Source organism: Symphalangus syndactylus, chromosome 3 (assembly GCF_028878055.3).
Source record: "Symphalangus syndactylus isolate Jambi chromosome 3, NHGRI_mSymSyn1-v2.1_pri, whole genome shotgun sequence".
NCBI lineage: Eukaryota > Metazoa > Chordata > Mammalia > Primates > Hylobatidae > Symphalangus > Symphalangus syndactylus.
In genome coordinates, this window is record NC_072425.2 from 122,755,898 (window position 1) to 122,781,066 (window position 25,169).

The 25,169-nt window shown below is 35.0% G+C and overlaps 2 protein-coding genes across 18 annotated transcripts in view; one reads left to right on the forward strand and one right to left on the reverse strand.

Moving 5' to 3' along the window:
* Positions 1-25,169, reverse strand: part of LOC134736030 (BEN domain-containing protein 2-like) — an 816,235-nt gene that overhangs the window by 778,634 nt on the left and 12,432 nt on the right. For 6 of the 8 annotated variants that reach the window (XR_010119709.1, XR_010119706.1, XR_010119705.1 and 3 more), the window contains exons 2-3: positions 18,117-18,218; positions 14,162-14,224 (exon numbers count right to left, since the gene is read on the reverse strand). Coding sequence is in view for 2 of the 8 variants with exons in the window: in XM_063635057.1 (XP_063491127.1) it covers positions 14,162-14,174 (13 nt within the window). In the remaining 6 variants the exon portion in view is untranslated. The remainder of the gene's footprint in view (positions 1-14,161; positions 14,225-18,116; positions 18,219-25,169) is intronic. The other 2 variants (XM_063635057.1, XM_063635058.1) reach the window with 1 other exon arrangement.
* The window catches only part of GRIA4 (glutamate ionotropic receptor AMPA type subunit 4), a 380,575-nt gene that overhangs the window by 326,947 nt on the left and 28,459 nt on the right, over positions 1-25,169 (forward strand). For 8 of the 10 annotated variants that reach the window (XR_010119696.1, XM_055272950.2, XM_055272952.2 and 5 more), the window contains one exon: positions 5,336-5,583. Coding sequence is in view for 9 of the 10 variants with exons in the window: in XM_055272950.2 (XP_055128925.1) it covers positions 5,336-5,583 (248 nt within the window). In the remaining variant the exon portion in view is untranslated. Of the gene's footprint in view, positions 1-5,335; positions 5,584-17,096; positions 19,713-25,169 lie in introns of those variants that run through there. The other 2 variants (XM_063635014.1, XM_063635015.1) reach the window with 2 other exon arrangements.

Below are 25,169 nucleotides of genomic sequence, written 5' to 3' on the forward strand. Positions count from 1 at the left end.
TTGATTAACAATAGTTTATGGATAAACTTGATTAAACAAACTTTTTTAACTTACCTAGCACATCCCTATTTCTACAGCTTAATAATAGAAACATTACTACTTTAATGTATTTCAGCAGAATTTCAGTACCGTGCTGCTGGTTTATAACTGCTCCCATCCATAAGTAAGCAGGTAAAATTTAATGATTTCGCCTAAAAATTACTATGTATATACACTAAAATAAAATACAAGTTTGTGCAATCATTTGCACTTTACTGAAAATTTTTGACTGATTGTCATTTAAATAAAGACATTATTTGCAGGCACATCATTCCGCCTTGAGTGATAAAGGGAAGAAGAAATGCTATATTGATTCCCTGAAAATATTTCAGAAGTAACTCATTGTAAAGCTCTTTAGCATTAAGCACACTGAAAATGTTTATTTCTAATCTTTATAAAGTTAAAAATGCTTAAATTCAAAGAACTGGTGAGGTAGATAAGAGAATATATTAAAAGAAATACAAGAATGGGGAAACCTGCTTCCTAGATTTATAGTCTTCCATACAAACTGCAAGCACCATTCCTTGTTTCCTTTCTCTCCAACCCAACTTCAGTTTTTAAATTGGAAGATTTTTATAATATAGGTATTTATTGTTGCAGAACATTCCGAACTCTAATGGGACAAGAAAATAATTTCCCCTGGCAGCACGCTTTCAGGAATGCATAAATTTGGGTTCTTTGATAAAAATCTCATTCATTTCCTACCCTGTTTGCTTCCCTCCTCTCCCATACATGTTGACCTGGTTTAAATAAACCATTTGTCTGATGGGCTGAGGAAACCAGAATGTGAAGGGTATTTTTGTACCTTTCAAAATCATTTTCTCATAGGAACACAATAATGGTACATCTATCAGCTCCACTAGGCTGCCTCAGGCAATGACCTATACTCAGTGCTTCAAAAAAAATGTCACAGTTATAATCAACTAAAAAAAGACTTAAGCCACAGGGAAAAACTACATCTGAATTCAACTGTTGCCTTGGTTTTGCCCCATTATGAAACTTTACATTCTTCATGTTTTGTGTGCCATGGTAAGCCTAAATGTAGAGGCATTTAAAGAGTCTGTACTTGTCACTTAATACCAGCCTCACTGTTTTGGTACTTTCACATTATTACACACCTGACTTAAACACAATGATTTTCATTTCAATACAGTTTTATCCTGTGCCTGTCTCAGTCATCGGTGAAATTGTGAATGCATAAATGATGCGCATTACTATCTCAGGGTTTATAATATTACCAAATAATGCATTGATGAGCTGTCACTAGAATATCAGTCTTGCCAAGTAAGCTACTAGAAGGGGAAAATAATTCACCGGATAGCAATGTAAACATTAACTATAACACATGACATTTGTACATCGTTTCTATTAGAAGCAGAAATGGTGGAATACTTAATTTAGGGAAAAATCAAAGGATAGCACATTCTTTTAATTCCAAGAATTGTTTTAAGCAATAAAACAGTGTTTTAGATCAGATAGTTACCCATGCTTCGAGTTTCACAATAAAGATGAAAAAAATCGATCTGAGATTACTTTTCTAATTTCAAAAAATAATGACTTCTATCTTTTCACTTCGCACACCCCAGTTTTTAAACAGATACTACAGTTGAAGGTTTTAAGGACTTAAATGTTCCTTTATCATTGTACTTGATATAGTGACACTTGATACAGAGACCTACTGAGCTTGCTGGATCTGCAGAAATTTTCTTCATTTTAGCCTGTCTCATCAAATTTATGAAAATTTGCTTGTCCTCACTCCTTAGCAATCACTCTCTTGCAGTCACAGATAAGGCACAAGGATATTACTTCCAGTCCTGTGCCTCTCAATTCCCCCTCGTCCCTTTGTCCTGTGTATTTGATCTTATCAGAATCAGATTTTCTAAAGATTAGCATGGTGACAAACCAGGCTAATTTCTTTTTTCAAAAACTTGCTTTTATCTTTCCATTTTATCTATATTTTTTCATTTCTATTGTACCTAAACCCTCTTATATTTAGCATAGCTACTCTGTGGATTCCTCTTTCTTCCAGATTTTAAAGGGATTAGTTCAACTTATTTTGCATTTAAGGTATACATAATTCAATGTATTTAAACAAATGCAGCAGTAATTTTCCACACACTAATATATAGAAATGGACTATTAAAAAGTAAAAGATACTTTATTCTTTTTAAAAAGATTTATTTGCTTTAATACTATGCTGCATTCTATAGTTGAGTGATCTCTACAAATACCAAACCCTAAAAACACACTTTTTCCATTTTGCTATGTTAGTTTTATTTAACTGTCCTATTCCTTTAATAAGCCACTTATTTGTAACTGGAAAATTGCCAGGTAATTAGCATGTTTTTCATATTCTTAATAAATTCCATAAAATAGTTCAATTAAAACAATATTCACACTGATTTTATTTCTTCTGTTTTCAATGTAGTGTACACAGTAAAGTATACAATGTATGTGGAGCTCTATACCTTTTTGGGTGAAACTCTCAAGTCAAGATTTAAATATATTTAAAAAGTAGTTATATGTTTAAAGGAAATTTACCAGTACTTCTCTAAAAATTGAAATTATCAATATAGATATTGAGGGACAACCTGTATCAAGTGATTCAGAGAGGTAATATTTTTCAGAACTTGTAAAATGAAAGAGTTTGTTCTCTGGAACAGAACTCTATTTTTAGAGATGGAATGAATGAAGCATGGCAACATGGCATTCCTAGTGGATTCTGTACTTGAGGGTTTGGAATCCAAGTACTCATCTGTCCTGGAAGGACATAGAATCATTGAAATTTTCTAATATGAGGATTCTGTTGCCAGAAGTAACCTGTCATTGCCTAAATACACACACACACACACACACACACACACACACACCAATCTTTATATCATGAGATATTTTTTCAAGTGTTAATAGCATAAAAACATTACAAAAAATACTAAAAGATGTCAATTTCCCACCTTGATATTTATCAACATTTGAATATAAGTTACCAGCCAGGTGTGGTGGCTCATGCCTGTAATCCTAGCACTTTGGGAGGCCGAGGCGGTGGATTACCTGAGCTCAGGAGTTTGAGACTAGCCTGGCCAACATGGTGAAACCCCGTCTCTACTAAAAAATACAAAAATTAGCTGGGTGTGGTGGCAGGTTTCTGTAATCACAGGTACTCGGGAGGCTAAGACAGGAGAATTGCTTGAACCTGGGAGGCAGAGGTTATAGTGAGCCAAGAGCATGCCACTACATTCCAGCCTGGGTGACAGAGCGAGACTCCATCTGCCCCCTCAAAAAAAAAATGAATATAGTTACCATAAAATATCTTTTTCTTTGGTGTTCAAGTTTGCAAATCAGTGATTGTGTGGTTTATTAGTTAGGTTTATTGATTACTTATTTCCCAACTTACGAAATCAAAAATTTGAATCCCACTTTTATTCATTTATTTCTTTGTCCACCTGAATAATTTGTCTTTGCCCAGGTATTCAAGTTATATGTTGATTAGTAAAGAACTGCCTCTTGTTGAATTCTATATTTTGGTAAACAAAGGAAGCTCAATGTAAATAAATGTACACACTAGTCAGCACTGAGCCTCACACAAAGACATAAGTCTGAATGAGGTCTTCATTTTTTTTGGATTCAGATACAAAATTGCAGCCCCTTGTTATTGAAAACAAATGCAGTTGCACCAGACAAGATTCAGGCTTTTCTTTTTTTTTTTTTTTTTCTTTTTTTTTAGAGGGAGTCTCACTTTGTCACCCAGGCTAGAGCGCAGTGGTATGATCTTGGCTCACTGCAACCTCTGCCTCCCAGGTCTGAGCAATTCTCGTGCCTCAGCCCCCTTAGTAGCTGGGAATACAGGCATGCGCTGCTACGCCCAGCTAATTTTTGTATTTTTAGTAGACACGGGGTTTCACCATGTTGGCCAGGCTGGTCTTGAACTCCTGATCTCATATATTGAACTTGATGATCAGGTGATCCACCTGCCTCAAGCTCCCAAAATGTTGGGATTACAGTCTGAGCCACAGCACCTGGCCAGTGCTTTTCTATATTGTTAAATATATCTTTTGGAGACATTTGAGTTCACTAAAAATGTATGTGTGAATGAAAAATTTAATGCAAATGTAGACAACAAGAAAAAGGACCTGGGTAAATTAAGTAGTGAGAGTAATGTATTAATAAATAGAGCTCAAGTAGACAGAAGTAATTTACAAATATAAATAAGTTTCTTGGCTGCAGTCAAGGGGATTAGAATGACCAACTCCCTAAAACACAAAATTGGAAAATAGGAATCACTTCTCTTTAAAGTTCAATATATGTTCTATTTGAAAATTTTCTCAGGAAAAGTCTAAAAATGTTTCAATCAACCTAGAGTTTGATTCTTGTGTTAGGGATATTTGGTTTGTAAGCTATACCAGGTTTTGCCTCTTCCTTTGGTGTTCAGTTACTGACTTGAGATGGACTGTATTTTTGTATATATCTTACTAGAATCATGTACACTAAAATTTGGGGGCAGGAAAAAAGATAAAAATAAAATAACAGCCAGACATGGTGGCTCACACCTGTAATCCCAGCACTTTGGGAGGCTGAGGCAGTAGGATTGCTTGAGATCAAGAGTTTGAGACCAGCCTGGGCAACATAACAAGACCCCATCTTAAAAAAAAAAATTTTTTTTTTAATTAGCTGGACATGGTGGCATGCACCTGTAGTCCCAGCTATGCAGGAGGCTGAGGTGGGAGGATCTCTTGAGCCCAGGAGTTGTGGGTTACAGTGAGCTATGATCATGTCACTGCACTCCAGTCTGGGCAACACAGCAAGACCCTGTCTCTAAAAAATCTAAAAAAAAATAAAATAAAACAACAACCCTCCTTGTTTGTTATAACTAAAATACAGTATTAAAAGGAATTTTACAAACTTGAAATAAAATCTTAGCTTTTTTTAAGTTTACCATGAATGTGATATAAAACATGATTTTAAATGTTCAAGTCTCTTCATTGCAGTCTACATGGAAAAAAAACAGTAATAGATTACTATTTAAGCAGGTGAGTGTGGTAACTGTTATGGCAAGAGGTTTGGGCTTCTTCAGATATCACTTTTAAATGTCTATCATTTCCATGATTTCCTTAAACAGTGTTAAAAGGCAGTTTTCCAATTTGAAAAGAATAATATTACTATTATGTTACTCTATGGCAAATTGGAGTTAGAGAGCAATGGAAAGATACTAAAACGCTTTATTCTTATCTTGGTTCAGTGAATATTAACATGTTGTTCCCTTCTTTCCTGTATTTAATTTTATTTTAATTTCCTCCAGAGATCAAAAATAGCAGTGTATGAAAAGATGTGGACCTACATGCGATCAGCAGAGCCATCAGTGTTCACTAGGACTACAGCTGAGGGAGTAGCTCGTGTCCGCAAATCCAAGGGCAAATTTGCCTTTCTCCTGGAGTCCACTATGAATGAATACATTGAGCAGCGAAAGCCATGTGACACGATGAAAGTGGGAGGAAATCTGGATTCCAAAGGCTATGGAGTAGCAACGCCCAAGGGTTCCTCATTAAGGTGGGTGGAATAGTATAACAATATAACATGTGTTGTTATAGTATTCCACCTTCCCTGATGTGCCTGAGAGAATTATTTTGTTTTGTGTGTGAACATGGTATGTTTGTTTGTTTGTTTATTTTCTTTTTCTCCATTTCATATATTTTGGTCAACAATCAGGTAATTTTTTTTAATTTTGGAATAATTAATCCTTGTTGACATATATCTTTGAAGGCCATATAAAAACCAAACTGGTTGAACACTAGCTGCTTCCAGTGGGCCTAAGGCATGGGTAGCATATGCTTCTTTATATCTCATCAAATTTTTTTGGCCACCAATATCTACACTATCATCATGTCAGTGATAATTCTACATTTTATCATTTTTTTTAATTATGCCTGGCCACTAGTCTCTGAGTAAGAAGAAATTAACCTCTTTCTAGCAAACCACTTTTTTTTCCATTTCAATATTTTATTTATTATGGCATCTTTCTATTTGAGATTATCTTGAGGTTGTATTCATGCTAAGTTTGAAATAACATCTATTTATAAAAGCAATCATAGAGGAAAAAATGAGCTCTGGTTTTATAGTGCTTACTCAAGTCACACTCCTGCCTATTTTAAAGGGAGTGTGGTGTAAGTAAGATCTGTAAAATTAGACCCAATGGCAATCCAAAAATGCTTACAGATAGACCCCTGAAATGTGGTTAATGAGCAAACCATTACACGTGTGGATTAAGTGAGACTTTCATTCTTATGGAAATATTGGTTAAATCTGCCCTTTTCATCCTTTTGGTCCTGGACATAGAAAATTCACATGTTTATGTCCAGGAGGCAGAATTTCCTCTTTTCCTTAAGCAATAAAGGCTGCTGTTGAATTGATGGGGCTGGATCCCATCAAAAGTGATGATCGACAAATTACTCTGGTCTCAGTGCTGCTTAGGAGAAATGTATACAAAGCACAGATTCAAGAGGAAATCAGAATCTTTGCCAAAGGACTTAACCAAGAACCTGATCTTAAAAAGTGATGCCTCTGGTAAGCCATTGAAAAGTGAAGGTAATGAGACCTGTACTATTGCCTAGTACAAATGAAAGCAATATAAATATTATAATTGTTTTCATTGGTTTCAAAAGGGTAACTGCAATGTGCTTTGATATGTGTGTTGGTTTGGGAAGGGTTGGGAGAGATGGAAGAAACAAACACCAGTAATGGAAAAGGTTGTGTTAAACCAATATATTGTGTTAGCAAGCAACACTGTAATAATTAGTGAGGGGTTTTATGGTATATTACAAAAAGTACAATATTAAAAAGAGATAAAACAAAACTAGCCAGTAAAGACAAATTTGGTTATGGACTGTGGCAATTCTGAAGTCAGACTTATTAACATAATTCCATATGAAACTGAAGAAATGTGCAGGGAGAAAGCCAAACAAATAAATTATCCATAATATATTCTACCCAAAAACAATTTCAACCATTCAGAAACTTAAACTGGCATCAGGTTGTTTCATCTTTGAGGGTTTATTTTGTGTGATGCAATATGAAGAATATGTAATTTCAATGAGGCCAAGTAGTAAATAAATCTCTGCTGAAGGCGTGGTTTTCGAGAGCACCTTAGCGTAAATAATTTTTTAAAAATAGGAGGGGAGAATGCAATGGTGATTGATATGTAGATCAGTGTTCAGACTATTGATTACATTCACTGGATGTCTCTCTTGCACTTAATTAATTCTCTGTGGATATAGCTGCCTTGTCCTCTGTCTTGTGTCTACTGATAACGTCAAGCTTCAGGGACTGAATTTGGCCTTCAGTGACGGGTTCGCCTGACTCCCATTAATGGCAAGAGAGTTCCCTCTTAAATGTGCCACTTTGTCAAATCCACACTACAGGGATTGTTTGGGGAAAAGCTGAAGGGCTTCATCTGTCCAGAACTGTACAATAATCACCCATTGGCTTCCCCCTCTTTTCCTGTCCTTCCCTGGACCTTGTTAATGAGGCAATTGTTAAATTCAGCTTCCTGGATGGAGAGTTTGTTTATGCACTTTGTTTTATATATGCCACAATTTCCTGAGCAAGCTGGCTCCTGCATGCCAAAACCGCAGTCATTTTGTCCTGCCTTTGAGAACACTGGAAGGGCACTGAAGGCTGACCAGCATGCACCCTCACCCCACCTCCTCTCTGTCTCATCCTCAGCCATCTAAGCGGGAGACTCATCAGGCTTAAATTCTCATTCTTATCCAACTAGGATTCTTCTGTTTCAAATGAGGCAAACTAATACAGAGATGGACTAATAGTCATCTTCCATATAAATGATTTAGTTTGTAGAAGCAAATTCAAAATAATTGTATTCATCAGAGCAAGGTCAAGAAGACATACCTATATCAAATTCTTTGAAACCTTTCTGTCTTATTCAGTTCTGTAGAGATTTAAGTCTGTTTTCCAAAACAACCTATCTTTTTTTAAATCAGGTCTTTAGGTTAATAGTTATGGATGTAGTGAGACTTCTGTATTGCATTGTCATTAACAATGGCTTTCTCACAAACTCTGCTATTCAGATTCATTAGGCAACGTGAGACTTTAAGCAAAAGAAAACAGTAATCTGTCCTTCTATTTACACTTAAACAGAGAATGCAGACAAATGACTAGTTATGTTACATTGGTCTAGGGAGTTTTAAATTTCCAGGTCTTGCTGTATGTTTAAAGTGCTTCAGAAAAAATGTCACAGAAAAGAGGAGAGAGTACGACATATAATCAGAATTGAAAATTAGGACTTGGGTCTTCAATGCAGACTTTAAAACAAATGCAGTAAGGATCATCTCAAAGAGTAGATCTGTAACTGGACTGAAAAATATCACAGCAGTGATGACTAGCACCTGTCTTTACAGTAGAGAATGATTTACAGAGCTCTTTACTGTTCAGAGACTTTAATTCAGACTAATGTTTGCTGGACATAACACAATTAAATTTAAAACCACTGATCTATCACTTACTAATAACAATGGCCAGAAATTGTTGGTTTATTGTATTTTGATACAGATTCTCCAATTCTCAAGTGACAGAACAATGCTAGGTATATTGATCTGGAATCTTTTTTTCACATGCACAGTACAATTTATACTTCTATCAGTGCCATGGTTTTCTTTCTCCTCCCTTTCCCAGTCCCCTTGGCAATCCGAAACAATTGTGAAAACCTTTCTCTGGTTGAGAAATGTCCAAAGGTTGTTTTAAAATATACAGTTTTGATGGCATTGCAATGGAATGTAAAGTTTAGAAGAAAGAGGAAGTATATTTATTTTGACTTTACTCTCAATACTATCAACACTATCAACTTTAATATACAAATTGATTATAATATAGACATCTACTATACTATAGTATTTATGGTATAGTAAAGTTGCATATGTTACTGTCAAAATACTATCAACTTTGCCACAGTATCCATACTACACTGGTTACTAGACTATTGACTTTACTACGTAATAAATAAACCTGTTAAAGGTTCTTTGGAGCGAATCATCATTTGGTTGGCATAGATTTACTATTAAGTAGCTGTTAGATGATAATACCCCTTTTAAAGATATTCATAGTATCTAGTGTCTGTAAACACCTCCGGACAACAAAGCAGTGGGTCATATCTGAACACTTCCTCTGGCCCTTAGAATGATTTGTATACTTGGCCCTAATGTTTGAAGCCAAGTTAAAAACTCTAGTCACCTATACTTTTATTATTCAACAGTGGTAATTCCCATTCAAACTTTGCCTCCTCTAAAGAGGTTTGTGGAACTGTGTCTAAAGTAAAATAAATGTTCTGTCACTGAAAAAAATAAATAAATAAAAAGATGCTTTAAAAGAAAGCAGTTCCAATAGAACTTGCATCGGGGGTGAGACCTGGAAAAAATGAGGCCCAGTTGTACTTGGCAATGCCAAGTTGCAGGAACCCATGGCAACAGGAACCGATCCATTGAAACCAAGCACATCATGTTTAGGTTACAACAGGCAACTCAGAGCCCCATAGCAGTAGCACGGCAGGGGGAGGAAGTACTCAGCATGGGAATTAGAATACCACATCTCTCATTGGACTTTTCCTTTCAGTATTGAACAAAACTACTGGCCTCATAAGACACTTGGCCTTAGCCTAGATCTACATTGGAGTGAGTAGAGCTCTATGTAGGTCAAATTATTTTTCTTCCACTTTGGAGAATTTGCTGGGGCAGGTGTATTAAACTTTGTAGCAAATTCATTTGTGAAAAATGTATTATTCTAAGGAGCTACTTTCACATATAAAATTTGTGGGATATATACTTTAGTTCAGGAGTACTTAGAAGGTTTATGAAGTACTTAGACGGTTTAGGAAAAAGTAGTTTGCTGGATATTTTGTGTGAGAATAACATTTTAGTCTTTTTTTGGTATTATAAACAAGTCTACTGATATTATTTAAAGTAGATACTAGAAAAACGTAAACATACATAAATCTAAAGCTGAGTACTGAGTATCCTTTGGCCTCAAATGAAGAAACTTTTAACATGCCTTGTGGAAATTAGTTGCAGTGGGTTGGTACACAAACACATTTATTTTAACTATTATGAAAAGAGATATATTTTTGCTTATGAATACCCTTCATTTTAGTGCCATATTAAAAGGTGCTATAGATAACTTATGTTTTGTAATCCCATTATATTTTGAGATACAGTCTGTTGGGCTAAGGATTAGACAAACACACACAACAAAAGTCATTTGCATCTCTCAACATACACACACAAACACACATAAATCTTTTCTGAGATATGCTTACAAGGGCTACCTAGGTTGCTATTAAGTATACTGGTGTTTATTGTGTGTACCAAGTATTCTGCATTTACAAACTAAGACATGGCATGGTAAAGGTATCAACGCTACTTGTGTCCCAGGGAAAAATAATTGCACAGTAGAATCTATATACTGCATTCCTCTCTTTCCAGATGTTCACTACACTAGGAAGGATGAAACTTACCAGGGCCATTTTAAATTCTAAGTTTTTCATTTAAATCCTATTTAATTAAAAGATAACTAAAATTACAACTCCTCATGAAGAAGGAAACAAACGTTGCTTGTTTTCTACATTTCTTTAAGACTCACAAGGCATAATACATGTTCGTGGTTCTTCCCATTAGTTAAAAAAAAATGCTAAAATGATTTGCCCTCAATCTTTTGACAGTTCATTCAACAAATGACTCCTGAGTGAGTTCCAACTGAGAATTTATCAGGTATTTTTTAAGTCGTTCATTCTTGAGATGCTTTATAGCGGCCTGAGTAGGTAACACCAAATTGAAAAGTTTCTATATTCAAGGGTTAGCCTTCTGCTCTCCTTACCACTACACTTAGAAGTTGTATTTTAGTAACTTTCCTGGGAAAATGAGTAATTTGTATCCATTTTAGTTTCTAGCATTTCAAAGGGGATCAAATTCGACAAGATGAAACTGCTACCAAAATGTTTGGCAGTTTACTTAGAAGTAACCAAAGTAGATATGAATGCATGAAGCTTCCGTGCTATTCCCTTTCTATTTAATTGGCCTTGATTTCTTCATTCTAAGCATTCTCTGGACCCATATTTAAATTCCCCAAGAAAGATATTTTTTTTTTTCTGCTGTGCATACTGTAGATTCTGACCATGGTGGCAAAGCTACTTTTCAGCCCTGTCTATACTAAATTATTAAAGAAAATACGTCAGATTAATTACTCTCCACTATAGGATCTCAGGTTATAGGATCATGACTTCTATAAAGTGGCTTACATTCAGTTCACGAGTGGCTCTCAATTTATCTTCAGAACAGCAGCAAAAGTCAAGTGAAATATTCGCTATTGTTGTTGTTTGCACATCATTTGTGTTGGGTTCTATTCTCGATTGACGTTCCTAAAGGAAAGAGTGCCAGGAAGAAGGCACCCTAGGTGGCCTCAGCACAGGCTGAGCAGAAGGAGGAACCATCACCTTCTTCTGAGAGACCTTAACTCTTACATTCACTCTTACAAAGGCCGAGAAGAGAAGCATTATAATCACACTGCAGTGGACTCCTCCCCTTATGATCCCAGGGCCCTCTTAGCTGAGAGCGTTGCGGTAGAGTACGGAAGGACTGAAGAACAGAGGAAGGCACTGGGCACAGTGGCTCACTCTTGTAATCCCAGCACTTTGGGAGGCTGAGGCGGGCAGATCAGTTAAGGTCAGGAGTTCGAGACCAGCTTGGGCAACATGGCGAAACCCTGACTCTACAAAAAATACAAAAATTAGCTAGGCGTGGTGGTGCACCTATAGTCCCAGCTACTCGGGAGGCTGACGCAGGAGAATCACTTGAATACAGGAGGTGGAGGTTGCAGTGAGCCAAGATTGCACCACTGCACTCCAGCCTGGGCAACACAAGATCCAGCCTGAGCAACAGAGCAAGACCCTGTCTCAAAAAAAATAAAAATAAAGAATAGAGGGAGGAAGTAGCTCTTTATATTTGCAATAGGTAGACATGTAGAGAATATTTTAGACAAACACATGGAGGCACACAATACAGAGCTTTGGAGGGAGTTATGGTAATCAGGTTTACCATAAAAATCCAAAATGCCTATAATACAATACTATAAATGGCTCACTTTATTGTGGATATATAATCTACCCTTCAGTGAAGAATTGTATATGATGCTGCTTTAATGCAGTTTTATGCTAATGATAAACATTTACTTGGTACATCATAAGTAAATAATGGTTTTCTGCAAAACTGAAAATGTACTCCTTTGTTTCAGCACAGCATATGGGAAAGCACTCATCCACAACTTTAGGTGTCATTAGCTTCCTTTTGTCTCTAAAGATAGCATCAATCAAGATGGGGCTAGTTTACGATTCACATTTAATAAAAAAAAAAAAAAGATAAAATCGTTTCCTAGTCATTTAGAATGAGCTGGAGAATAGCAATGACTCTGGCTTAGAATTATATTCCATTTTAATTTCACTAAAAATTAGAAATTGTAGCTCATTTATTTTAATGTTTGTTCCTCTCAAAAATAATCAATCATTTAACTCTGTTTTCAAAATGAAATAACATACATCTGAGATAACTGACACAAACATACAGTATCGTACACCACCTGACAACATCTGAATAGAAAATTGCCATTCAGCTCTTCAAAAAACCTAACCCTGGTCCTGAGTCTTCTCAGAAACAAGCATTATGTTGGTTATGAGAAGATTTTGTAAATAATTTTTATATTAACAGAAGTTAGAAATATTGTGAAAATATTGTTTATCCTCCCTAGAATCAAAAAAGTCTTTTTTTATGATTGAATGTGGTTTCTTTTAAATGGACAAATTCATACTTTATGAAAATCTAAAAATATTTATTAACAGATGTCCACAGAATGAAATATACTTTCAAAAAGTTTGTGAAGCCATTTTAATATACACATTTAACATTACACAATTCAAAAATAAAGAAAATTGAAAGGCACAACAACATCCCTAGTATCTAACTCCACCTTTCAACGTACACAATGCTGAAGCATTAGAGAAAACTATCATTTTAAATACCATCAACCACACAAAGTCATATTATATCCTGTTGAAGTAAACTAGATTTTATTGAGCTTTCTTTTTTTTTTTTTAATTCTGGTGTACTCAATGAAGAAATTGACCCACAGATAAATTTTTACAGAAATGTTAAAAATTCAATCTGTTTTCTTTAAGTGCTAAATATTTGGGAGTTAGCCATAATAAGAATTCAACTGGAGTCAATCAAACAAATGTGACACAAACAGCTTCCGACTTTCAAACGCAGTACGAGAGTATATAGCCCCCTTTCTGTTGTTGCTTCACTACAGAGACCTATATACAAACCGGCAAGAGCTACCAACAGGGCCTCTGCTGTTATAGAAGAGTGATTGTTTTGTATTTGGTCCTGATAGATATGCGGCCTCTGAATATTTCGTTTTGAAATAATAACAGGCCAAAATTCTATTAGTAACCAAGAAAAGACATCATCAGCTCCCTAGTCCCTAAATTCTCATCTTTTCAGGCATTTGCAACTAGAACCACAAAAAAAAATCATAAAAGCATTATCAGCAAGTATACCTATTTTGCATTGCTAGTGCCTTTAGCATAAAAAGTAAATTTTTTTCTTAAAAAGCATGAGGAAATTTAAAATGAAACCACGTATCCAGAGTCCTAAGACAGTCCCCTAACCTTTGGCTTATATCTGAAACTAGTCAGAGGTAAATAGAATTGAATAGGATCCAGGAAAAGTTGATTTCAGATTGTCTCCCAGAGGAAAAATGGCATAGGACTAAAAAAAAAAAAAAGTTGATTTCTACTAAGTGATACAGTAATAATATTGTATAAGCCATAGAATTAGTTAAATATATCATTTAATTTTCTTTCCAAATTGCCCACTTTTAAAAGATTATGCTTAAATTTGGCTCATATAAACACCAAAAATTACATAGCAGCATATTTAAGTGAAACAATAATAGTACAGTTCAGCATTATAGTTTTTGAACCACTTCCACATATATATATATTTTTCACTTGGTATGTTAAACTCTCTTATATCATTTTATTATAGAGGAAGGCACTGTATAATAGACTTACGTGACTTGCCCATAGTCCTACAGCTAAGGCTTGAAATGAGATCTTCTTACAATCTCCGGTGCTCTTAAGAGAACAAAAAATGACTTTTTAGTATAAACATAGATTCTATCTGAAAACTTATTAAACAGTTTTTGTGATGCTTTCATGCTGCACTTTTGGCAACACATAAATTCAAGGCATATTGAAAATATCCACATAGAGCTCAACTTCCATAAATTTTAGCTTATTTTAAAAACTAAAACTCTCGTTGAGTTGAAAAAATTATGTAGCTTTCAGGTCAACACAAAGAAAGATTTTACAATTAAAACTGCTTCCCCAAAATGGGGGGAAATTGGCTTATGATACCCAACATCCGACTTGTTCAAGTAAAAGTAGAAGAGATTCTGACATCTCCTGGACAGGAAACAGTGATGTTGACATCTCTATTTCCTTCCCACTTTGAGAGTCTGAGATTCTGAGTCTTACCCTAGGCTCTCTTTAGGAAAACAACAAAATTCTCATACCTCTTTGAAGTTGCAGACACTTAATAAGACTGAGAAAAAATTCACTCTCAGAACTTCTATAAAAGCTCAGCTGGTTTTGGAATTTAAGTAAGTCACTTCTTTACTAAATAGCTGCTTTTATTGCAGCATATCTTTGTTGTGAAATGGAAAACTATTTAAGGAAAGCACTCCTCTGTAAGAACCAATATAACTAGAAATAAATGCAGGTCTTGTATGCCTGTAAAAACAGACATTCAAAATTGTATGCTGACATCAAATGTTTGGCACGGTACAAATCTGACAAAATTCATTAGATTATATAAAAGAAGGAATAAAACAGCAAAAGTGAAGCACAGGCCTATAAAAGAACTTATTTTGATTTTTTTAGAACAAAACTTCTATTTCCATATCTAGATATGATTTTAAAAATTGCTCCACATAATGTGGTAGCCTGTGGTGTTTCAATATGAAATACTTGAGAAGGTGATTACTAAGGGCATCATAATAACCCTAACAACTTCAGCACTACCTAATTTCTTTTTCATTTTTCTCCTCATCACAAATAGCAATCACTTTATGCCCTGAAGCATGAAGACTTCACAGCCACTGTAATTTTACCCAATCCAGGCAGTATACCTACAGTTATTCTTATTCATAGATTCCCAGATCATTTCTAAATATAAAGATATTGTCTTCAAAACTCTGTCATATAAGTGACTACCATGGATGAAACAGGTGTTTCATAAAATATAATTTACTTTTTCCCCCCATTTTAAGCACAGCTTTACCATCTCTGCAGGTATTTGTTTCAGAAAAACAGGAAATAATCTCTCTCTCTCTATATATATATGTGTATATATATATGAATTTATAATGTTTCATAGATAAAAGGGCTGGTTTGTCAAAATAGCCATTTTCAGAGTATTTATTAAAAACAATGAATGAAGTTAGAGTACCAAGGAAGAACAAAAAGGAAACCACATATATTATAGTTGGAGGAATTATATCATGCCATATTTGTATCATGAAACTTTTAGACGATTAAAGTTCACAGGATAAATCTAATACTAAATAAATGGTAACAGTAGTAGATGGAGACAAGGTATCATTGTATAACATAGAATCTCCCATAAAGTGTTTTTTCCCTGCACATTTTCATAATGGCTGTTAGAGTAATGATTACAACATCCCTCATTTTGATGTCTCTGGAATATACTTTGACAAACTGAGGTTCCAAAGTACATCCATTATCTCACCCGATGTCATTTTACTTGATGAAGAATTTTAATAAGTTACCCAAAGTTAAATAAAAATAGCACATGATCTTGTATGGGTTCAGGCTCATTCTTGGTCTCCACTCTCCTTCATGTCTCACAGAATTCAATCAGTTGTCTGGTATTTGTTTTTTTATGGGAGCCAATCACCCACCATCTCTGAAATTATGCCAACGGGTAACTAGGACCTGATTCTAAGCTCTGTTAATTAGACAGTAGCCTCAACAGAGATAAAGTAGTTCAAATAAGAAAACACCATATCAGAGACTACGTAAATGAAAAAAATAAAAAGGAAATAAAAATTTAATAACTACTATATAGCACACCCATATATACTGGAATTTGATCCCCCTAACTCCTTGTAGTTGTTGCTTTTATCTTCATCTGGACAGATGCTGCTGCTGCAACTCGGGTTAAATAGCTGACGAGTGACAGAAGTGGAAGTGGAGCCCATTACTATCTAGGTCCCAAGCCCATGAGCCTCTCACTATGTTGCGTTGTTTCTCTCCAAAGTCACAGAATCCTACTTAGAGACAAATCAAGAAAAAAAAAAAATCTCATCTTTATTCATCCTGCCATTTCCCATTGTGAAAAAATACAAGCACATACTGTCTGATAATATCCATTTCTCAGATGTTTTTCTAGCTCTCCCAACTAATGACCATTTAATTCCTTTTTTATTTTCACAATAAGTATTGTTCATATCAGATTTAGTATTGCTTCAATCATGGTGCTGCTTGTAGCACTATCATTTTACTCTCAAAAAACAAAAGAAGGTCAGGGAGATGAGCTGAGAACACCCCAACATACCCCTTCTTCCTAAGGAACTCCAGGTGCTCACCATGATGCACCGTCCATTATTCACTCCAGCTGAAAAAATTACCCAAGCCATGCCCTTCTGTGAACTCCTACTCTAAGCCAATCTTCAAGGTATTAGAGCTCTTTGGCAAGACAAACTGAAGGACAGACACTATTTTTTTCCTCTTACACAGCTAATGTTCATTCCCCTTTGGCTTAATTCTTAAAATGGGTTTTAAATTCAACTCAGTGAAAGCCCCAGTATATCAGACATTTGGTAGTGTCTTGTGAGACCTGAGGAAAGGGTTGACCAGAACTGAACTTGACTTTAATACAAGACCATGTTCTATTATTGTTTAACTTTGGGTATTTCTCCCCTAGGAGGAGGACAGAGGAGAACTAACCAGCTCCAGGACCAAGGTAAGAGGGGAGTTTTCTTTCAAAAGAATGGCTTCCATCCATTTGAAGGAAACCCCTCCCCCACCTGTTTTTTAATCTCTTTTTCTTTATACATTTATATTTTTTAACCCACCAGCATAAGGAAACCAGCTTGCCACTTGTGCATAATAGTTATTTGAACATTCACTTACAAATGGTATAGCAGGAAAAAATAAAAACTTTCACACAAGCCATATCAGTTATATGCTAATGCATTTATGTTTTCTATCATAATTAAATATTAGTACTAGTCTTCCATTAAGGCTTAGATACTTGCATAGGCCTTAGAAAATTTTTATCAGCTGTTAATTTCTCTATTTGTAAAATATACATAGTTACTACCAGCCAAACCGTAGTGGTCACAAAAACATCAAAACTAAAATCCAAAGCATTTTTATACACAAATATATCATTATTAAGAAAAAAATAATAAAATTAACCACTAATATCATTTTAATGATACATATTTGGAAATATGATCAGTCTGGACTTTTGGGTTGAAGCTATACAAACTTAATGAGATTTGTAAGGTGCCATAGGAAAACTGTGGTTAGAAAAATAGGAGGAAAGGGAGGAAATAACATTGTGTTGAGCATCATCTCTCCATGCTTATACACCCTCTTCCCAGGCCTCTTGTATATTTCTTTTAATGGTTTTCACTATAACCTCTCACTTTTTGTGTTGCTGTCCATAGAAATCATTAATATTTCCTGACTTTGGTATTCTCCTTCAAATTGGTCTTTCCACAGAGGAAAACCAAGAGGAGAAACAAGTGAGAGAATTTAAAGGGACAGTGCAGTGGCTCACACCTGTAATCCCAGCACTTTGGGAGGCCAAGATAGGTGGATTTCTTGAGCCCAGGAGATTGAAACCAGCCTGGGCAACATGGCAAAACCCTGTCTCTACAAAAAAATAGAAAACAATTAGCTGGGCATGATGGTGCATGTCTGTTGTCCTACCTACCCAGGAGGCTGAGGTGGGAGGATTGCTTGAGCCTGGGAGGTAGAGGTTTCAGTGAGTTGTGATCATGCCACTGCACTCCAGCCTGGGTGACACAGCCAGACCCTGTCTCAAAAAAGTAAATAAAAGTTAAATTAAAAAATAAATAAAAACATCTAGAAGTTGAGATCGAAAAAGAAAAATAGACCATAGGGATTATGAAAGGCACCAGCTTCTAGATCCTATTCAGCAATAATTATTTGTTATCATTTTCCTCCAAAGAAGCTAGATCTTGTGTGACTCAAGTAGATTTTAGGAAAGTTTTAAGATCAGGTAACAGAGACACTTGGGACTCAAGAAGAAGAAAATTTTAGGAAGGGAGAAAAAAAATGTACCAAAAAAAAACGAGAATTCAGGCAATTTGTTGCCAAAAAATAAAGAGTCATCGTCTTCCAGTAATACAGGTCTACCATTTTGTTACAAACGTGTTTAGAAGTCTTGCATATCCTTAAAGTTGGATTGTTAGAGCATGTAATGAAAGAAAATCCTTTCCAAAGGATACATTTTTGTTAGAGGTTACTGTTTTCTGAGCAGAAATAATAGTGGCTATGTGATTAGGAACTTACATGAAAAGACTCATTCAAAATAAGAAATTCATTTTAACATCAAAACATAATATCTATTTATGTAGATAAGTATATTATAATGGTCATCAAATCCAGAAACTTAAGCATTAAACTTTTAGCTCATGGCATATTTTGTTGACTGTCTGATAAAACCTAATTTTGACTTTCTCTCTCACTGACTTCTTTAATGAAAAGTACAGGATATATCTGAATCACATTATTTATTCTTAATTTATTTATCCTGAAGATGCCAGGCATACGGACTCTCCACTGAAGCAGTCATACAAAAGAAGGAAACTGTCACAACATTGTTAATGAGCTCTTTATGTGTTAGAATTTGATGTTTACATGGACATTTGTTATGTCAGGAAGATTTGTTGTACTTTGAATTCTTATAAAATACTTCATAGAAATCTCACTCAAGGAAACAATTGGTGGGAGTTCTACAGTGACTTAGCTCTTTTGGATAACAGAACATTGAAATGAAAGCACCATTTCTCTGTTTTGTTGCTTGGTAAAGTGAAAAGCATTGATTTATAGTACTTGCATTCAATTTATTCAGTATATTTAAAATAGTCCATGAAAGTGTCCAAACTAATAGCTTAAGATACCCAACTTCTGACAAGTAGCAAATAACTGAACGACTATGTAATATGTGTAATATGTTCTAGTATTAACACCAATAGAAGCAAATGTAGGTGAGACTATTTTAAGAATTTAAATTTTTTGTCACTATTTAAAATTTGAGTTGTTTAAACAGTGGGTGTTAGAATATATTTCTATTTTGAAATATGACTATAAGCCCTGTTGCTTTCAAAATAAGCAACTTTGTATCTTCACTTAGAATCTCATAAACTTAAAATATTTAAAGATCCATGGATTTAGAATTCTTAGGCTTCAACTATTTTCAGAGAGTAACAGAAAAGCTACATATTCTCATAGATGTGAGCCCCCATGTATCTGAACTTTGAATAAAAAGCTCAGCTTCCTTTCATTAGCTTGTAATCTCTGTTTCTATAAGAAGTACTCTTAGTTTGTAATCCCTGTTTCTATAAGCAGCACTGTTTTTACTCAAGTTTCTTCTCTAATTTGTGTTGCTCGTCAGCCTAAACAAAATCCAGGCCAAAAGCTCTGGTAGGTTAAGCAAGATCAATTAAAACACATTTTAAGTGATAAGAGCAACATCCAAATACTGGCTTCCTGCTAAGGAACCTGAAATCTTAAATGAAAGAAGAAAGTTGGAACTCTTTATTTTTAAATTTTTTACTCTCAAGAATTTAATGGAAAATTTATAGTCTTTTTATGTGAAGTTTAGATACATTTAGTGAGTTAAATACATATTAAAATATGCAGTGAAATAAATCTTAAACCACAGTTGACACTTAATATCTGTTGGTAATAAATGTAATTTTTAATTTTTAAAATAAAGATAAATTATATTATTCTAAGAAGTAAATTTAGTAACAGAATAATTTTTCTTTCTTTCTTTTTTTTTCTTTTTTTTTGAGATGGAGTCTTGCTTTGTTGCCAGGTAGGAGTGCAGTGACTGCAGTGACGTGATCTTGGCTCACTGCAACCTCTGCCTCCCGGGTCCAAGCGACTCTCCTGCCTCAGCCCCCTGAGTAGCTGGGACTACAGGTGTCTGCCACCACGCTGAGCTAAATTTTTGTATTTTTGGTAGAGTACTGGCCAGGATGGTCTCGATCTCTTGACCTCATGATCCGCCCGCCTCGGCCTCCCTAAGTGCTGAGATTACAGGCATGAGCCACCACGCCCGGCCAACAGAATAGTTTTCTAAAGGTGATGTGTTTCTTGGCTAAACTTGAATAGAATTGATTTATAAAAATCCATTATGGAGGATTTTTATCTTGAAGTTTAGTTAGGAGTATCACATTTCCCTTGATATTAACAACAAAGTTGCATTTGATTTTATCATTTAGTGTTCTTTCCTTGTCTGGCTGCATAAAGTGAATGGCAACCGGTTTATTTTAGCGATCTATAATCTCACTGAAATATCTTCTAAGATTATTTTGTTTATACAGTTAACCAAATTGCCAGCCATTATTCATAAAGATAGCTAGTGTCAATAATATTTTTATGTCCACTTGCCAACATTTAATAGACAGTTTTGAAGTGTTTTGTTTTAAAACACACTTCATACCAGGACTTCCCAAAATTCATTAGTTGCCATAGTTGAAGCATTCCCTTTCATTGGCCAGAACACTATTCTTTTATTTTAATGGGTTGCTTGCAAAATAGCACGAGGTTCATTCACTGTTATATCACATCTTATGTAGTTATTGCAAAACAACTATAATTATTGCCCTGCATTAGGACTGAAAATAGTATAAAGTACCCTAATACACAGTTGTCACCCTCCAAGAGAAAGAAAAGATTTGCATAGATCATGTGGTAATGTATGACTCAAAGGAAATGCGAGTACTCAGATACTAGATCTTATCATTTAAAGAAGAAAGAGATAAACAGCATCTACAGTATCTGGGAAATACCTCATAAAGAAGATTCAGATGTATTAGTTTATAAATATTAGCAAATGAATAAATAAGTCAGTGAGTGATTACTGGAAAATGTTAAGAAATTCAGAAAGACTAAGAGAAGGGGAAAAAGGAATTCCTGGTGAATGTTCTAATATGAGTTTGGAGTCAATTCTGAATAAAATATAGTTAGGACTATAAGGAAATTAACCTGGCTGAAGGCAGAGAGAATCAACTTGGAGGATTAGTTTGATTAAGAGACTACACTTTTGTGTTAGACAAACCCAGCTTCCTATTTCACTTTTGCCATTTACTAGCCAATAAATTTTAGGCCTCACTATCATCATCTGTAAAATGGAGATGTAATCCTACCATATGGGATTGTTTTGAGGATTCAATGAGAATAATAAGAACTTCACACAGTGACTAAATAAAATATAATACAGTTATACTTTAAAAGTGTATGTAAGCTGAATTGTTGAGAAACCTTGAATGTCAGAAAAGTTAGAATAATATCTTGGAGGCAATGATGAATTCATGAAGATTTTTGACAAGGCATTCTAAACAAGCAGTGAAGCAAAGTTATTCTGACTCTGGGTAGCAGAGAATGGATTGAGAAAGCCAGTGGATCTGGTCTTGGGTGATAAAGGCTTCAACTAAAGTGATGTCAGTTTAATAGAAATGAAAATATAAATATGAGAGTCACTTGTCATAAAAACAGTTCTTAATGGATAATTGGCTAGAGGAAAGGAAGGGAAATGAAAATTCAAAGATGAGACTGAGTTTTTGTGGTTGGGCCTTGTTATTTTGGTATTCATTTTTACAGTCCTATTACTTCTGTGTAAAATCTCCTAATCGATTATACTGAAGCTTCTATATGGTACTGTTCTTGGGACCCAAGATTACATGTCTCAAAAGATTAGAACGTAAATCAATAAGAACTTTGTATGTATGAAAAAAAGACATTTTAACTTTGGAAGAAAATCTTACCATCTAGTTAAATGAAGTCATTTCATATAGATTATTGGTAATGCTTTTCAAAGAAAATTATCTACTACCCTTCCTTCTTGGGTATTTAGGCTGTATCTGTTCAGTTGACAAGACCACTTGCCTTTCAAGTTTTTTCTCAGCTCAAGGAGTATTTAGCCTGAGAGGACTGAAATTGCCATCTTACAATGGCTTCCAAAACTTGATCAGGCATAGACCCTACCAAGCCTGACAAACGTCCCAGGAAAAAGAAAATTTCCCACAGAGAGCCATAGAAGGATGAATATAGTTTAGCTATACAGGGAAGAGTCATGATAGGAAACAAAAGGTATCCTGGTACTGTAGGAAGAGCACTGGACCAGAAGGCAGAAGACCTGCACCCCAGCTGGGCTTTGATGGACAAGTCACCTAACTTTCATTAGGCCCCAGGGACTGCATCCTGGGGCCTAATAAGAAGGTTGGGCATAACCTCTAATCTACATTTTGATTCAAAAATTCTGGGATTCTAAGTCTTTAAAGCAATTGATGAAAGTTTTTAAGAGTCAGCAAAGGATGGGAAAAGTAAAGATGATCCGTGGACCATGGAATGGAATTCTGGAAATCACATAAGGAGATGAAGAAATCAAGAGTCAGAGACAGTGCGGGAGTCCACACAGCAAATCATGGTCCAGGCAGGTCATCTGCATGAAAGACACAGTACTGTTGAACAGCTCACATGCTGTTTATGTAACCCAGACCAGTTCTAATATTTTAAAATTGTATTTTACTTACTTTAAAGCAAAGTTACCTTAGAATAATAATAACCACAACTTGAAAAATGAATGCTATTCAGAGATAACTTGAAGCACTTCACTAGCTAGCCATGGTCTCATTTGAAACAAAGCTTTCATATGTATAATTTGAGCACAGTGATAACAACAAGGGAGTGGCCTGAGGCAGGGACTTTACTGAGTATAGTCTCAAACAGCACCCCAAGGCCACCACAAATAAATAAAATGTGTGGTATGAAATATGAATAGTTGATATTTTTCTCAATATTATATAATGAAAAGCATCTTTTCACAGTTTTTTTTTAATTTTTATCGGTTTCACGTTCAGTATTTAAAAATGGGAGTGGGTGTGGTGGCTCACACTTGTAATCCCAGGCAGGTGGATCGCTTCAGCCCAGGAGTTTGAGACCAGCATGGGCAACATGGCAAAACCACATTTCTACAAAACACACAAAAATTAGCTGGGTATGGTGGGGTGCACTTGCAGTCAATCTTAGCTACTCAGGAGGCTGAGGTGGGAGGATCACCTGAGCCTCGGGAGGTCAGGGCTGCAGTGAGCCATGATCATGCCACTTCACTCCAGCCTGGGCAACAGAGTGAAATCCTGTCTCAAAAAAATAAAAATAATAAAAAATTAAAATGTTCTGCATATGATGTAACTGTACAATGATCATAGATTGAGGCTAGTACTTTGGAAATCCCTTCTCAATAAATCAGTCTTAAAACCTCTGCTCTATTAAAATTCTGAGCCACTAGGTGTCATAGAAATGTTTTTATTTCTCTTACCTTTAATACACAGACTTAGAAGTCATCACTGACTATTTTTAAAATAGATGTTATTCGAATTTAGAACAGATATCTCTTTAATCTGTGTTCAAGTTGTCCTTCCAAGGTCTGTGAACCCCTGAAATTATGTATAAGTCTGGGGTTTTGTAAGTTTGTGCATTTCTTCCTGAGAAAGTATTTGTACTTTCATTGAATTCTAAAAGAGAACCATGACCCAAAGTAGGTAAGAAAATTCTACTCTGTGACCTAAAATTGACAAAATTATGAAGCTAAGCTTCATGAAATATTTGTAAATATTACCTAAAAAATACTCAACACTAAAAATATAATTAAAATTTTCATTGATCACAATCCCTAGCTAATGCTCTGGCTAAGTTACTGGGAGACATCCTAACAAAAATCACAAAGCTCCTTCAAGGAATAACATTCCTCAGACCCATGTTTCAACTAGAAATTAATCATGCAAATTCCAATGAACATGCAATTTAGAGACAATTGCTGGAATCCAGACAAGTATCTGTTTAACTTGTTCAGCTCTCCTTGACTCAACTTGGAATATGAAATACAAAGGTTTCCACACTAACTTAATGTCATCCAAAACCCAAACCAAAGACACTAAATCTTTCCTTATCAAAGTAGTTTTCAAGTGCTCATTGCAAATCATGCTGGGTCTGAATTGTCTTTCCACTTACAAAAATTTTTCTCTTCTTATTTTAATACTAAATTCCTGATCAATAGTACCATTTAATGCAAATCTTACTTGTCATTGCATAGGCAAACTGGAGTAAAAACTCAATATCTTTTCTAAAAACTTTTTGCATATATATGTAGAGCAATCTAGCCCAAATTCTGCCTTTGGAAATGAGTGCACAAATCCAATGAAGCAAAAAGAGCCTTGTGCTTGTCTACTGGAAGGAATAATTTGGGAAGAAAAGTAATAACACAGCTACAAGTTAAATTGAAAACTTAGTGGAGCATTGATAATGCTGAAAACTGGCTACTCTTCGAGGCTAAATAGTTGATAAAGGGTAGAATTGGGAATTCAAAAGCCTTTCCTTAAAATTAGACATATTCTTAACTCTTCATCATTTGACAGCCTATTGATTCTTATTTACTTTTTGTGTTTTCTTGATTAATAAAATAGTCATTTTTCCTCAGTAGGTCATTAATTGACTTTACACAGAATTCTGGGGTTGTTGTAAATTCTCAGCTTTTTTGCTAACTTGCTCCATTCACCTTTATCTGGAAGATGTCATTAATTAAACTACAAAAGTAAATCCTATGTGATATTTGCTTCTCTCTACCTATTTCATCTTGTTATATGGAATATGCATAGAATTTTTGTGAAAATACTGACAATGCGGCTATATTTAATAACAGAATGAATAGTCTATGTAAAGTTGGTTATTCATA